The sequence below is a fragment of the Cyphomyrmex costatus genome, unplaced genomic scaffold (genome assembly GCF_001594065.2).
Source record: "Cyphomyrmex costatus isolate MS0001 unplaced genomic scaffold, Ccosl1.0 scaffold8, whole genome shotgun sequence".
NCBI lineage: Eukaryota > Metazoa > Arthropoda > Insecta > Hymenoptera > Formicidae > Cyphomyrmex > Cyphomyrmex costatus.
In genome coordinates this window covers 1117601-1133632 of record NW_017280375.1, presented here as the reverse complement: position 1 = coordinate 1133632, position 16032 = coordinate 1117601, and the positions used below count along the sequence as shown (strand labels likewise).

Below are 16032 nucleotides of genomic sequence, written 5' to 3'. Positions count from 1 at the left end.
GGAGGAATTTGAATGCAACCCAAGAAATTTGCTCCAATTTTTGATATGTTGGTACGTGAACATTTTTGTGCTGTTTCGTGAGAAGACGCGGGATCCAATGAGCTGATACTTTTTTGTATCCCAACTCATCTGAGATGATTTTTTTGATACTGCCATAACTGTTTCCAAAATAAGCAGCAATTTCGGCAATTGTAATGCATCAGTCGGTCTCTAGAAGGTCATGAACCGTACAAATATTGTCTTCCGTTAGATTCGTTCTGCGGCGATCGTTCTCCTCAAGAGAAAGTCTTGTGCTAAAAGAACACGACCGTGAGAGGGTTGATTCCCTTAGAAATCCCCTTTTAACATCCCTATCATAACATTCTTAACGTTGCATCGTCCTACTTTACCTACTCTAAGCTCTAAAGCGAAATTCTCGTTTATATTTGATCCACCCTCGTATTCAAAATTTAAGAATTAAATTAATGGTGTAATGATAATATTTTAAATTTATCATATTATTTTAAAAGGGTGGCTCGGCTGAAGTTGAATTAATTAAAGGCCAAACTTTTAAACTAACCACCGACAAGGTATATTTAGAGAAAGGAAATGCTCAAGTTGTGTATGTTGATTACGAAAATATCTCGAAAGTATTAAAGGCAGGAAATCGCGTATTCGTGGACGATGGTTTGATTTCTCTCATTGTTTCCGCTGTCAGTAAGTGCATTTGTGTGTCTTTGAAAAATATAGAATTGACATGTTACGTATGATACGTTTCTAACGTATTTATTGTAATAATATTCCATTATTTTAGCTTCAATTTTTTTTATCGACTATTTTTGTGTATTTTGATAATGAAAAATGTTAATATATTTAAATATGAAAAATATGTAGAATGTCATTTTATTTATCAATTTTTTAGGTCCCAATTTAATCTCTACGACTGTTGAAAATGGTGGTATATTGGGTTCCCGCAAAGGTGTGAATTTGCCTGGAGTGCCAGTGGATCTTCCAGCAGTGTCGAAAAAAGATAAATCAGATCTTCAGTTTGGTGTTGAACACCAAGTCGATATGATATTTGCCTCCTTTATTAGAAATGCTGCTGCATTAACTGAAATACGTGATATTCTCGGTGAAAAGGGTAAAAACATCAAAATCATATCGAAGATCGAAAATCAACAGGGTATGACGAATCTCGATGAGATTATCGATGCATCCGATGGTATCATGGTAGCACGTGGTGACTTGGGAATAGAAATACCACCGCAGAAGGTATTTCTGGCACAGAAGTCCATGATCAGCAGATGCAACAAAGTTGGCAAGCCAGTAATTTGTGCTACGCAAATGTTAGAGTCCATGGTAAAAAAACCACGTGCTACGAGAGCCGAGACTTCAGACGTTGCTAATGCCATTCTTGATGGTGCTGATTGTGTTATGTTGTCAGGTAATTTATTTTAATGTATTACAAAAAGAAATAATATAAAACAAAATAATATATTAATAAATATTACAAAAATTCCCAGAACTAATTAAAAATTTAACAAAAATTTAATAAAAAATGGATTAACCGAACTATAAGTAATACGCAATGAAAGAGTTTAATTTCTTAATCCATAAAATGAATTACATTAAATTAAAATCTGTACATGTTTCGGTTAATTTTATTCTCAGATAGCAAAGCTTGCAGAGACAGATTTTGAGCAGAACATGTTACCAATTTTTGATTGCAGTAAGACAACAAATTGCATACAGAGTTTGTGACATTATCACTATCTGACATTATCAGCAAACTGCTGTCAGAAATAGGACAAACTCTGCTGATGTGCTTTGCCAGCAGATTAGCGGCAAAAACCTATAAGCTTTTGCAGCTCCTGTTCGGTTTCTGCTGCCATCTGATTCCTGATGACGGTAAATCTTGTTTGGTTTCTGTCACTAATTTGCTGGCATAACATATCACTAGAGCAATATTGTTGTTCATTGCTAAGCGATCCAGGGTACATTTTCATTCCCAGACCAGTCACGAATTGAAAGTGTACGCACCTAGTGCTCCCAGATTGATTGTCAAATAATATAATTTTTAAATCTAATAACTTATTTTAATATCACAAAAAATAAAGCATAACGAATCATTTTGAGTATGATAACGCAGTACTTTTTAAAATGAGAAATGAATAATAATACCGAGTTACTTTTTACAAAAAGTAATGGTAACTATTTTTTTTTAAGGTCCCAACTCTGTAATCTAGTATATTAAATATTGATATATTGTTTTTATTATCAGATATGCAATTATAAACCTTGTTTCTTGCACTTTTAGGAGAAACAGCAAAAGGAGATTATCCTTTGGAATGTGTTCACACCATGGCTGATATTTGTAAAGAAGCAGAAGCTGCAATTTGGCAGACTCAAATCTTCCATGATCTGTCAAGCAAAGCTCTGCCGCCTATTGATGCTACGCATGCAGTTGCCATTGCCTCTGTAGAAGCTTCCGTCAAATGTTTGGCTAGTGCTATCATTGTTATTACAACATCTGGTCGATCTGCACATCTAATTGCGAAATATAGACCTCGTTGTCCTATTATTGCAGTTACCAGATTCCCTCAAGTTGCTCGACAGGCGCATTTATATCGTGGAATATTACCCTTGTATTATGAAGGTATGATATCGATAAATATTGTTTTATATATAATATATATGTGCATATTATATTTATGTACAGAAGCACCATTGATCGATTGGGTGAAGGATGTGGATGTGCGTGTACAATACGGATTAAATTTTGGCAAGAGTCGTGGTTTTATCAAAACTGGTGATTCTGTGATAGTTGTGACAGGATGGCGAAAAGGCTCGGGCTTTACGAATACACTTCGTATTGTGTATGTAGAACGTGAATTTATTAAAGAACATCCCGCATGCACAATTTATAGCGATACCGATTCTTACGAAGATCTGTTAAATGATACATGATATTTTATTTTATTTATTTTTACAAATATTTCTTGATTTGTTTTAAAGCTCCTGAATAGTCGCTGCTGTGGCTATATTAAATTGTGACGTCATAAGCTAGAAATGACACATTGAAGTTTCTCTCTTACGTATCATTTGTAAGTAAAGAGAATTTGAATAAAACAAAATAATAAGATCGCTTTAAAACTCTTGTAAAAATAAAAGAAAGCTATCTTCCTTTCCTGATAGTTAGTACATACAGTAAAAGATATGTTAAGTGCGTTTATTTATTGATAGTGCACATGCGTAGTCTTTTCACTATATACTTTTATTTTACGTTTTACTTCATGCTATTTACTGACCGTCAAGGACAGGTAAGAATAGCTTTCTTCCATTTTTAAAAGTGTTTAAAGCAATCTCATCATTTTATTAAAAAATTCTCTTTATATGTGACATGCAAAAAATTTCATTGTTATTTCTTATCATATTATATAATACGGCTACAGCAACTACTTAGGAACTTTAATAGTAATTATATTTATGAAATATATTATTATTCTTGATTTGCATATTTACCATTCAAATAAATAATTTAAAATGTATATAATAAATTATTATAATACGTTTTATGTATATTACAATATATTTTGTATTTTAACAGAAAAATACATTCTATATATACGAGATATATTGATACATATGATATATTTGCTTTAAATACCTGCTATTTTTATAAGTACCGAGATAATTCTGATATCGTTTGTGTTTCAGCAGATTGCATTTTTAAGTATATAATTTTTAAAATTAATTCAAGTATAGTTATCCATCTCCTATATTATTGTGGTCATGATTTTAGCAGGAATACATTTGATTATTTATATTAATTGACGTTTTTTTTATTTTTAGGACTGTTGATTAAACTCACATTATGCTGGCAAAATTCTAGGAAGTAAGTATAGTCTTTGTGGATGTAGATGTAATAAAAAAATCATTGAGGAATACTTGAACATGTACGTAATTGTATGATTCTTTTCATGAATTCTATTAAATAGTTATATGACAATAATCTTAATAGTAACGTATTTTATTGTTGGAATATGTAAATTCAATGTAGAAACAAAAGTTTGATGGTTTAGAGAGGAAAAAAAGGTAACTTATAAAGCTTTTAAAAGTGATCTTTTTAGATTCTTAAGATCAATTTAACTTTTTTTTGTTCATAAAAATAAATAATTTTTATTTAAACATTCGAAAAGAGCACATTTTATGTAAAAATTGTGTAAGATGTGTGATTTAAATTACGAAATATTTAACAAAGTATTATTCCGAAAAAACTGTTGTGCTGTTTGGGATTCAAATAAAGATTCACTGTTTGCTGCTGATACTAGCACCTGTTCATTTGCATACCAAATACAACGTCCAAGTATATTCGTAATCGACATTAAAGTAACTTAAAGTATCTTAAAGTAACTTTGACCGAGTTAACATTTTTTTATTCAACTCAACACTTAACTAAATTAATTTTATAAATTAACGTTAACTTAATTTAGTTTAAAAAAAACATTAACAACCCTGATAACTGTTATGTGATACAATACTAAGAAAAATTTCAGATTAAAAATGGACGAAAAAGAGAAAATGTATCAGAAGATTACATCAAGCAGAATCTCATAATAGATTCTATTAAAAATTTTGTTTATTTTTAACAAAAATTCTATTTAATGCAACTGCTCTTTTTCCATGCGTTATATTACATTTATTTAGCTGGGATGCAGAATGTGTGCGCGCGCGCGCGCGCGCGTGTGTGTGTGCCAGTTCGAATTATGTTATCAAAATTATTACAATTTTTCCCGTGAATGTTGCTTTTTGTGTGCAATAGTGGATCGCTTTGACAAAGCGAGCGATTCATCAGATGAAGGATCGTGCTTCACAGTTTTCCTCGATACGTTACTCGCTGTTAAAATAAAGTAAAATACAAATTAATAATTGTAATTAAAATGATTTTAATAATTTGAAAACTTGACGTTGTAAACAATCAATTAGATTTTGTTTTTTAAAATTAATTTAATTAATTAAAATTTTCTTTTTTGTTTCCAATTACTTTAATGATGTAGTTAGTTCTAATGAAAATATTTAAAAGATTGCTGAAGCGGCCGAACATTTGATCGAAGTTAATAGTAGACTTTTTAATTCTCCAAATTCGATAATAGTGACATCTTTCATACATTTCTTATCGTATATTATATCGTTGTGTCTCATTCAAACTTTGTCTGTCCTTATCTAACATATCGCAAGGCCATCTATTACAAAATCGAACACCCTATTACTAGACACAATTTTAAGCATTTAATTTTAGTTTTATAAACTCAGTATTGTTTATTCAAATAACCCGCTTGGTGCAGAGTACTGTTATTTTGTCTGTACAAACATAGAATTTTTCTATTGTAACTGCACCCTTAGAGTAAAAAAAAATGTAAGTTTTTAACTTTCTGATTTTAGTATAAAATCCATTGCAATACTACCCAATTTTGCGTTTACTTCAATCGTAAAAGAATTTTTTATTTCATTTCGGATATATAATCAATTCGGAGATTCATATTGATCTGCAATGTTCCGATAATTCGGTCACTTCAGCATCCTCTTAAAAGATATTCCAATAGTACTTTTCTAATACATATACGTACGTTTCTCAAATTGCGGCTCTATCTTAACTATGCTACCGATACTCTCCCTTGATGACGTAAAAGCACTTATGCGACTTGTACTCTTCAAATGATCTACTGTATCTGCGGAACTACCGCAAGGACTGAGAGGCGATTTAATCGATGGAGGAAAATATGGTAACTCGATATTTTTGGCTATCAGCAATTTCTTAACATACGCTTCAGCTTCCAAGTGACGAATTGTGAATTCCGCAATATCTTGAAGAACCAGGGCGTTTTGTTCTTGAAGTTCTCGTAATTCCACTTCTCTCTATAGGGAAGCATCTCGAGATAAAATCGCCAAAGCATTTAATGACAGATATTTTTCATTCATTACCTACCTGTTGCAGAAGCACATTATCGTCTCTTTTAGAGATATACAAATTCCGTATATCTTTTTGTGCTTTACGAAGACTCTTGTCGGCTCTAGATATCTTTTCTTCTTGCTCTGCAGTTTGTTTCTCAATACCTGATAAGTAACGTTCTTTATTTTCTTTTTCTTCTTTGGTTTTTTCGATATCATCAAGCAACTGTGTATAATCATTCTGCGCTTTCTGCCCGATAAAATTGAAACATTAATTTTCTATATTTTGTTATTAGTTAAATTTACTCTATTACGCTTAATTTTATATTTTACAGGAGTTAAATATTTAATACATGCATTATTTGCAACAGAAAGAGATTTTTATATTGTACTATAAAAATAACATATAACTAAACAAATAAACTGAAAATAATTTTGTCGTAATCTTTATTTTCTAGACATTTCTGTTGTCACCTTTTTGTTCAAACGTATATAGTTTTTATTTCTTATTATTATGATAAATACCTTTTTATCTTTTAATATATTGTATACATTTTTTGATCGGTACAAAAAGTTTTCTTATCAAGTTAACATAAATTGAAAATCGATACAAATTAAAGTTAAAATTTTACACTCAACATATATATGTAATATAACATATAATGTTACATATTAATTTTAATTGATATTGATAGCTAGGCGATGTCCGCGAAATTACCTGTAATTCAGCAAACAATTGTTGCAATTGCGTTTGTTTCTGCAATAGCTTTTGGCGTGTATTATGCATCTGCTCGTCAAGCCTGTTTTGTTCCGTCCATTCAGGTCCGTCTTGATCAACCGTACTCATGCTGTCCCTATACTTGTCGTTACATACATTTACTACACGCAATGTGTTTTCCATGCTACGTATTTCCTGCTCGATTCGTCTGATTGTTTCGTCCAGTTTATCGCCTTGTTCTCGTAGCATGTATCGCTCTTGAGCGCTCTGTATCTTTAAGTATGCGGTGCTCATTGGCGCCCCATCTAGCGTAGTACCTATTGTCGCGACGCTGTTGTCATATCGCACCTGCAACTGCCGTACTCTGCTTTTTCTCTCAGTAATAGCAGTGCGTAGCTCTGAACACTCGTTACCGGCGACCCTCTTTTGCACGGCGAGTGCTTCTTTTTGCGCTGCGATCTCTGCTGCACGCTCTTTAAGTGTCTGTGAACAAAAGTGAATACATATATCAAAAATGATCTGACTTTGCAATTTATTATTGTACAATCGATTTCATATTACTATACTTAAGACAATCTCTATACATATATTGTAATATAATTGATTATATACAAATACCCTATATTTTTTATATCTACAAACTTCTTAAATTAAAAAATATTTATAGATTCCATTATATTATTCTTCTTTTGTGTTAATATAGTTATAAAACATTTTATGAAAATTATACATTTAAATATACTTAACTTTTTTAATAACTTAAATATAATAATTTTGTAATATTCTATTATTTATTTGATCTTAAAAAAATTCATTTGCAGTATGCTAGTGGCCCACCTTGACAAATTTCTAAATCTGCCAATGTATTAAACTAATGTTCTTGTTAATTTCATTAATTATGAAGTCAGAAAATGACTTACAGCTTCAAGATGAAGACGATACTTTTCTAAGTCGTAGACTTTGTCGCTCACGTTCGATGTCATTCGCTCAAGCTGCAACACTTGAAGACGTATTATGTTTTCTTCTACTTGTTTTTCTTCATTCCGGGACTGTGCGATTTTCAGTAGTTTCTCGCCACCATCTAACAGCAACAATAAATCCTGCTTTTTGCTCCGTAACCGTTCAAGTTCGTCATTTTTGTTCGATAAGCAACTAGAAACTTTTTTCATATCGTGCTATAGATAAAATATATTTCTTATGATCACGTTTTATTTAACTAAATTTTCTTATTAATTTTTTCTTTTTACAAACTTTATCTTTTTTTCTTAAATTAATGTAATTTTTTTAAATATAAAATATAATCTTACTTCCAAACTGACAATTTGATTTTGCAATAATTTAGATGTAGCTGTTTTCTCTTTCAATACAGTTTGTAGCTCCTCGATTCTCGTTTGTTTCTTTTCGACTTCATTCTTAGCACGCTCGTGCCCTTTAATCTGTTCAAGCTTCATTTCGCACTTTTGCAGACTGAAGTTCACTTGATAAAGAGCTTCCTTTTTCTCCTCTACAAGTTTGTTCTCCTTTACAAGCAGGGTGTTGAGCAGATCGACTTTTTTATACTCGCTCTGCATTTCCATATGTAAAATCTTTTTTTCGTTCTCTAATTCTACAATCCTCTTCGATGTACGTAAAATCATAGCTTGCAATCGACTTAATTCCTTGATAATCATGGATTTTCGCTTCTCGTTGTGCTGGAACCAATTAAAATAAATTTATTTTCTTTAAATAATTTTTATTATATTGAAATTAATTTTCTTTTTATTATATTTAGCAAGAATTTATCTTTTTTTGTAATAGTAATTGTATAAATGAAATAGATTATAACAATATTAAATTATATAATAGAAATATACTTCGATCATTTTCTCCAAATGCTTTGTTTTTTCTTCCACGTTTAGCTTTTGATTCTCAACCTCTTCCAAAGTTGACATTAAATTATTGATTTGCTTCTTGCAATCGTCCACCTTTATATGTTTGTTTTCGATTTCGCTTTTTTTACATTTTGTATTAGCTCGAATTTGTTGTACGCGACGTGCCAAATCTGCCACTAACTTCTTCTGGGTGTGAAGCTATCTCAATAATTATTGAATATAATTCATTCGGTAAAATTATGAAAAATAAAATAGTCAATAGCTGTTGCATTTAAATTAGCACACAAAAATTAACAAAACTAGATTTATAATTTTATGAAAAATAAAAATCTTTCTTTTTGTGTCTTTCACCTCAGTAGCATAGATGTCAATCGTTTTCTCGGTTTTGCGCTGTTTTTCTTGAACTACAGCAAGTTTCTTCTCCGAATGTTTAATCGACTGCTCTAGTTCTTTGTTATTTACAATTTGATCCTTTAAAAATTGCTCTACTTCTTCGAGATTACTTTTTTTCTCCTTACTGATCTCTCGTAACGTTTCAGTTTCCTGCAACGATTTGTGTCGTATATCGACGCAAAATTGGTTTTTGACAAAAAAATTATTTATACTCTTAAACTATTTTGTATATCGTTGTCTCTCTGACGCAGAATGTTGACACTTTGCGTCCATTGGTTTATCATCTGTCTGCGTTCTTTTAACACTTCCATGTACAGTTTCGCTGTACGATCCAGAACAATCTCCATCTCTCGTACTTCACCGATAGTTTTGATAATAGTTTGACGATAAGTTTCGAGTTCCATGCTGAGTTTCTGCCGTTTTTGTTCCAATTCCTAAGGATTAAATTATATTTTAAACAATATTAAACGAAAATTAACCAATACATGTGAGAAAAAGCCATATTCAAAGCGGTTCTTCATGTCTAATTATATTTTTTTTTTTTGTGAATTTATATACAATTTCTATGTATTCTAATATGACTTTTGTTTAACTTATATTTGTATTTTAAAATCAATCATCACACATTAGGTAAAACTTTCTCACTTTCGCACAGAAAAATGGCCTTTTATTTACTTTTATTATCTCTCATTAAATCTTACATTCTTTTTAATTTCTAAAATAATTGAACATTTTAAGTATTAGTACTATTATATTGTATAAACATACTAAAAATAATAAATAACTTTAAATCTTAAAACTTATCAAATATATATATTTAATATATGCATATGATATATACATACAGATGTTGGAAAATTCGAGGACACGAATTGCATAGCGTGATTGTATGAACCAAAAGAAGTAACTTTTTTCTTCGAAAAAATTACGTTCAAACAGTATTTTTTTAATGAGAGCAATTTTAAGTTAACGAATAAGCGCTCTATGTTACATCAGTTGCGGCGCACACATATGGCGTAGCCCGGCGTATGAAAATCTTAAAGTATAGACTTTTTACCTTTGAGAATAAAAAAAGAACTTAAAAAGTCTTAGAATATCTATTTTTTTCACGGAGTTACACTTACTTGAATGAATGTAAAATTTTGTTATAAATTTATGTTGCGATAATTTTGTTGATAAGTATATTTAAAAAAGCTTCTGATAAAAAATAATTTTTAGACCTTTTTAATCCATTTTGAATCCTATATTTTTCTAATAAAATAAAATAAAATAATAAAATCAAGTATTTATCTATATTAATATTTTAAATTAATTGGAATATAATAATTTCTTGTAATGCTTCACTAGAAATTAAATATATGCATTCCTAACTATATTTAACATATCTTTATCTTCATAAAACATAATTGTTTACTTTGTATTTTTGCGTATCTTGCTTCATGTAATCCTCTATCAATTGATTATCCTCGTCCTTCCGCGCAAGCATCTCTTCCCACTTGTGTAAGCTGTTCTCGTCAAATTGAACCATTTCTTTCGCCTCAGCTAGTTTTTTCATCATTTTAATCAAATCTTTCTCCACACTTGATACTCTACGATTTATATCTGTCCATTCCTTCTCGAATTCGCGCGTCTCTTGGCGTAACAATGACTCAGTGTTACTGCTCAAATGATACAGATGATCCTCTGTTTCCAGCTGAACTGAATGCTCAGTGAGCAGCTTCTGATTGAAGTCACGTCGTACGGCTAAGTCATTCGCGTGGTTTTGAATCATTTTCAACCGTTCTTCAAGGCTCTCCAACTTTGCATTTAACGAGATCTTGTACTTCGTCTTTCTAGCAATCTGTTCGGATAACATAAATGTCTAAAATATTCATAGCTCCTTTTAATTTTTTAAATTATATATCATTTTTTTTATAAGAAAGCAAGCTCTTTATGCCAAGTGTACTATTAACATGTCAGTTGCTATTTATATATTTTATTATTTCACAGATTTATAAAGGATGTGTTCCATATGGTGTTTATATGCTTACAAGCGCATATTTGTCTTTGTTTAATATTTGACAAATAACATGGATGGAATGATTCCACAAGTGCTGCAAATGTCAAGTGGAATGTATCCAAAATAGCATCACTTAGACATGCTAATTTAAATTATCCAAAGACAGAGTATTTCTATCTAAATAGTATATCAAATATGATTAACAAAAATAGAAGAGAGAAAGCATGATGACCAATCTCCTTCTCTTTCTAATGTATTATAGTAATTGGATAAATTAAGATATATAGAGATTAGCCAGCTTTGTATCCTATCTTTTTCTATTTTTATTCATCAATTTTATATACAGGTGGTGTAGTCCACGGGTTTTTTCCAACAATGTATACAGATGATACAATGTAATACAGTGAATCATTCCCTACATCCTTGTTTGTCAGTGGTAAACAATAAAACAATTACTGTATTACAACAATTACACAGTATGCTTGTTGAAAGCCTCAAGTGTTACATTGCTCAACATTGACTATGTTTCCACCGAGGGTCCGAATCGGATTAAAATCAGATTACAGTCAGATAAAAAATGAACCAATTACTTACACTATGATGAACTAATCAATTGCAAGTAATAGTAGTATTTTATTAGCACAGAAAGCGAGAATTATTAATTTTTCACTTAATATATAGAAAGATTATAGATTAAAAATAACGAATCATATAGAAATTTTGCTATTTTGAGTAATCCTGTCGGTTGAAATCGTGAGACTAAGTGAATATCCAAATCGCATAAATTAAATTTACTTCTTCCTCCAGATGTTTGTTTTCCTCGTTAGCTATAGGAATTCGGAAGCCATCCTGCCATCCCAACTGGCTTAGAATTATGTCTATGTTACGTGTCGCCATGTAGAGATATCGCTAATTGTCGTGATAATGTGATGACAGCAGATAACCAGCAAATAACAACCCAAGAGATCTTCGACCCGGCACAACCAAGTGCAACCAGGTACAACGCGACACTGTTTGTATGGTAGCGGTAAAAGTCCGGATCTACAATAGAGTTTTAAGCCGTAAGTCATAAGAAATGAACGAATCAGTCAATTATTCTCCTCGAATTCGACCGTAATTGGTTGATTTTTTACGGCTTAAGCTTAAAACACGAATTGTAGATCCGGACAAGGTTTAGAATTCGGACTAAAGGTACATTCACATGCAACCATCAAGTGTCAAGCAGCGGAAACAGCAACCAATCAGCGAGGCGATACGAGCAGGGGCGTAAAAAATATTTTCTTCACCACTAGCTATATCGCCTCGCTGATTGGTTGCTGCTTCCGCTGCTTGACGGTTGCATGTGAATGCATCTTTAGTTCTAGCACCGTAGACACAAAGCTTTACCAAGCTTTACGCTTTTTATGTTTTAAATGAAGGATATATTTTAAATTATACGCTGTAGTACATTCATTATCACTAAGAAACCAATAGAACATAAATGCGTGCAACAAAGACAACTTTTTTTGTCTTTAGATTGACCATACTGTCTACCAAACTGTCAGAAAAAAACAAGAGGGCATTGCAGCATTTTACAGCTGTTTTACAGCTGTAAGCTGTGACAGTTTTTCGAACTTTAGTAATCACCGAATTTAACGATTAATATTTTCGTTCGCGAAGCACACAAAGTGGTATTTTTTTCTTGCCAAACCTTTATTTATACGCGAAAACATTAAATGAGTGTATTTTTATCAAAATTTTAGGTGGAGGTGTCATTCTGAACATTTTTTATTTTTTAAATAATTAGCCAAAATGGAAATGGATCAAAATGTTGCACAAGCTCTATTAACACAAGGTGCTACGTTGGTTTTGCTAGATGTACCGATGAACACTGACATCGGTATTGATATTAAATCTTGGAAAGTAGGGCAGAATTTTAAAGGAATCAAACTGATCCCACCTGGAATCCACTTTGTACATTATAGGTAATATTGAATAGAATATAATTATTATTTCAGCTATACACAGCTAAAGACAGACTTGGTTAACAATATTCTGATCCATGCACATTCAATTAATGGAGAATCCCGTTAATTGTTATTTAGTAATTAATAAATTATTAAAAAATTGTCTGAAATTACATGTTCTTTATTGACCTATCTTCCTTTTACAATTCTAAATCTTATATCAAGAGATATCACTATGTACAAATACCTTTTTGTATAGACATGACTTGTATGCAGAGAGAACATAACTGTTTAAACTCATTGAATAATTCAATATTTATTTTTACAGTGCAGCAAACAAATTTGGTGAGTTGGCACCTAGAGTTGGTTTTTTTCATGATTTCCAGAAAAGTGAATTCTTAGTGAAAAAGTGGGATAACAAAAAAGAAGGTGTTAGTTCAGAATGTAAGCAATCAGGATTATTATCATTAATAATACAAAATTTAAGCTCTACATGAAATCTTTAAACAGCTGTGCCTGAGGAGTCAGTTCAGAGGCTAAAAGATAATATAAAAGAGTTGGACAGGTATTTAGGACCATATCCGTACGAGATATCAAAATCATGGACAAAATTAACAAATAATATCACTGCATCTCTCATGACGAGGTGCTCGCCATTATGTGGGTAAGTTGCAAATCTTGTCTACTTGAAATTTAAAACTTAATATATAACTCTGTTGGAATATTATGTTTTAGTTATGTGCAATCTGCTTTGGAATTGGAGTACTGCAGCGACGCTTCGAGACCACGTGGCCGCGAATCCACTAGCAAACAAAAAAAAGTTGGTAGACTCACGGCGGAGGGCAAGGAGGAGCAATTGCTGCCAAATCTGAAACCGAAGCCTGGTACAGAACTCAGGCTTACAGAAATACCAGATAAGCATTATCCCGATGGCGCGACTCCGAGCGAAATAACGCGGCATTCTCTTGATACTAGTTATGTTCTGGATACCACTCTGAAAAAATTGCGAGAGTAAGTTCCGAATTGAAATTTTAGATCTTATCAGCCAAAAGGAAGAAAGATGTGATCGGTGGAAAAAACGAGTCTTATGTGAATGTCTAAAAGTCCAATTTTTTTTAGACCTGTCGAAATTGTTGGGGAAATGCAGCTGACGTTCATCTGCTTCCTAGCTGGTCAAAGCTTGGACGCTTTCGAGCAATGGAAGAAACTTGTATCGTTAATTTGTGGCGCCGATGATGTAATTCCACAGTATCGCTCTATTTATATGGAGTTTCTGCAAGCCCTGGAAGTAGAATTGTCATACGTGCCGGAAGAAGTACTCTGCGACATTGTAGCGAGCAATAATTTTATATATCATAATTTGTGCAACTTATTCGGTAACATCGAGTCAAATTCTGAGGTGGACGGTCGATTGAAATCGTATGCCAAGCGTTTACAAGGTCGATTGACCACCAAGTTTTTGTGGGATTTTTCGAATTTACTCGAAGAGACAGACGATGAAGTACCTATTATTGTGACTTTAGCATAAATACAAATAAATGAGTTACAGCACATGAACTAATAATAATAAACTTTGTCTCTATATGTAAATAATTATAAATGAATCATATACCTCTTAACATTTTATATATTTCTGTTTGTGTCAATTAATTCCTCTCCGCAAAGATATTCTTTTATTATGCATTTGAGGCTTTCACGGGTATTTTCTTCAATTATCGGTGCCTATTGGCATCAATAATGAAGAAAGACACGGCGATAACCCACAAATCTTCTGGAATATTCTTTTATTAAAGGTCTTTATTTCAACCCAAGTAATGGCAGCTTTAATTTTCTGTCAAAAATTTTTCCTTGAAAAAAATTATTGTACTACAGGATATCCGGAAAATCGGCGTCAATACTTTGGGAAATGATCTAGGGAAAAAAGAAAAAAAAAATATAAACATAGGTTCGGAAATAAGTCGTTTTCGAGTTATAACCACTTTTATGTTAAAAAATAGAAATTTATTTTTCATAATTTACATACATAATTTATTTCATAGTGTTTTAACATAAATCATGTTTTATTTTTTAATTTTTCGATATTTGTAAATATGATTACTGCAGTATTTTTAGATAAACATAAACAAGTATTTAAATACAAATTACCCAGATAGCAAAATGCAAGCAGTATGCCGGCAGTATGCCAGCAAACTTGATCATGACGTGCAGCCTTAGAGCATATATACATGGAGGAGGAATTGCCTATGCCGCCTATAGATCAAAAGTATATATGCTCTAAGCGTGCAGCAGATATCAAGCTGCTGCTTCCTCATTAAGCTTAGTTTCTAACAGCTTATCCTGCCAACTTAACACAACGATAGAAATAAACAACAAAAATCAATCATTATTTGCTATCACATCGTGACAGCGAAAACGCGGTAAAAATACAATATGATCTGACATAATCAAGTACTGACAGCCTGCCGTCACGGCGTGACGGCAGGCTGTGCTCGATTTTTGCTGCGTTTTTGCTGTCAGTACTTAATTATGTCAGATCGTGCAGTATTTTTACCGCCTTTTTGCTGTCATAATATGACAATAAGTGTGCCAGATTTTTAACAACATTTTGCTGATTTATAACATGTAGACATGTTTTATATCAAGTTTTCATCTATTTTTTGTTAATTTATTTTGCCAGCATGTAATGCTCGAATTCTGCTTTCTTTATTTCGGTAATGCTTGATGAATTTTTACAGAATTTTTGCTAGTGTATTATGACGCAGGTCTGCTCTATTTTTGCTATATTTCTGTTAGCGCTATATTGAAATGGTAAACCGTGTTCGACTGTTGCTCGATTTTTGCCATTATAATAATATAGTATAAATTAGCAATGCGTGCTTTTGGCAGGTTTGGCTGTCTGGGTTAAATGTTCAAAATGACCACCTTCCATACGAATGTAAGTCAGAATGGATAGGGCGTGTAGGTCCAGTTGCTTGGCCTCCAAGATCACCAGATATGAATTCACTTAAGCTGCGTTCAAAAATATTGTATGTCGTCTTATCCTTGTTTAACATTGAATGAACAACAAGGATAAGACAATGTTCGAGGAAACCTGAGTGATATTTTCGAATGCTGCTTTAAGAGTCCTTAGAATCTAGGGACTCTAGTTGTTCCACAGTATAAACAATACGAAATTTG

General features: G+C 32.0%; 3 protein-coding genes across 8 annotated transcripts in view; 2 read left to right on the top strand and 1 right to left on the bottom strand.

Moving 5' to 3' along the window:
- Positions 1 to 4085, top strand: part of LOC108781352 (pyruvate kinase) — a 12965-nt gene extending 8880 nt beyond the window's left edge. For all 4 annotated transcript variants that reach the window (XM_018549297.1, XM_018549295.1, XM_018549296.1 and 1 more), the window contains 5 exons: positions 510 to 696; positions 902 to 1423; positions 2297 to 2635; positions 2699 to 2855; positions 3832 to 4085. In XM_018549297.1, coding sequence (XP_018404799.1) covers positions 510 to 696; positions 902 to 1423; positions 2297 to 2635; positions 2699 to 2855; positions 3832 to 3844 — 1218 coding nt within the window. In that variant the 3' untranslated portion in view covers positions 3845 to 4085. The remainder of the gene's footprint in view (positions 1 to 509; positions 697 to 901; positions 1424 to 2296; positions 2636 to 2698; positions 2856 to 3831) is intronic.
- A 642-nt stretch (positions 4086 to 4727) lies between these two features.
- Positions 4728 to 11901, bottom strand: LOC108781351 (coiled-coil domain-containing protein 39). Of its 2 annotated transcripts, XM_018549292.1 has the most exons (11): positions 11705 to 11901; positions 10325 to 10750; positions 9123 to 9344; positions 8869 to 9060; positions 8500 to 8715; positions 7954 to 8337; positions 7567 to 7821; positions 6647 to 7129; positions 5966 to 6178; positions 5607 to 5895; positions 4728 to 4876 (listed from the first exon to the last, which is right to left on the bottom strand). In XM_018549292.1, the coding sequence occupies exons 1-11, from the start codon at positions 11804 to 11806 to the stop codon at positions 4761 to 4763; spliced, it is 2898 nt and encodes a 965-aa protein (XP_018404794.1). In that variant the 5' UTR covers positions 11807 to 11901; the 3' UTR covers positions 4728 to 4760. The 2 variants fall into 2 exon arrangements, with proteins under 2 accessions (XP_018404794.1, XP_018404795.1); XM_018549293.1 differs by lacking the exon at positions 4728 to 4876 and having other exon boundaries at positions 5714 to 5895; positions 5966 to 6093.
- Positions 11902 to 12552: 651 nt separating this feature from the next.
- Positions 12553 to 14401, top strand: LOC108781354 (protein AAR2 homolog). 2 transcript variants are annotated; one of them, XM_018549298.1, is made up of 6 exons: positions 12553 to 12579; positions 12652 to 12873; positions 13184 to 13299; positions 13366 to 13519; positions 13591 to 13866; positions 13975 to 14401. In XM_018549298.1, exons 2-6 carry the CDS (start codon positions 12701 to 12703, stop codon positions 14381 to 14383), a joined length of 1128 nt encoding a protein of 375 aa, XP_018404800.1. In that variant the 5' UTR covers positions 12553 to 12579; positions 12652 to 12700; the 3' UTR covers positions 14384 to 14401. The 2 variants fall into 2 exon arrangements, with proteins under 2 accessions (XP_018404800.1, XP_018404801.1); XM_018549299.1 differs by lacking the exon at positions 12553 to 12579 and having other exon boundaries at positions 12635 to 12873.
- The last annotated feature ends 1631 nt before the right edge of the window (positions 14402 to 16032 follow it).

What these genes read in the sequence shown, in the direction of transcription:
- LOC108781351 (XM_018549292.1), bottom strand. Translation starts at nt 11,806, where the DNA reads ATGGCGACACGTAACATAGACATAATTCTAAGCCAGTTGGGATGGCAG. An exon ending in AAGATACGCAAAAATACAAA is followed by an intron (nt 9,345 to 10,324) that starts GTAAACAATTAT and finishes TTTAATCCTTAG; the next exon opens with GAATTGGAACAAAAACGGCA. An exon ending in AGAGCCGCAATTTGAGAAAC is followed by an intron (nt 4,877 to 5,606) that starts GTACGTATATGT and finishes TTATTTTAACAG; the next exon opens with CGAGTAACGTATCGAGGAAA.
- LOC108781354 (XM_018549298.1), top strand. Translation starts at nt 12,701, where the DNA reads ATGGAAATGGATCAAAATGTTGCACAAGCTCTATTAACACAAGGTGCT. An exon ending in AGAAGGTGTTAGTTCAGAAT is followed by an intron (nt 13,300 to 13,365) that starts GTAAGCAATCAG and finishes ATCTTTAAACAG; the next exon opens with CTGTGCCTGAGGAGTCAGTT. An exon ending in AGGTGCTCGCCATTATGTGG is followed by an intron (nt 13,520 to 13,590) that starts GTAAGTTGCAAA and finishes ATTATGTTTTAG; the next exon opens with TTATGTGCAATCTGCTTTGG.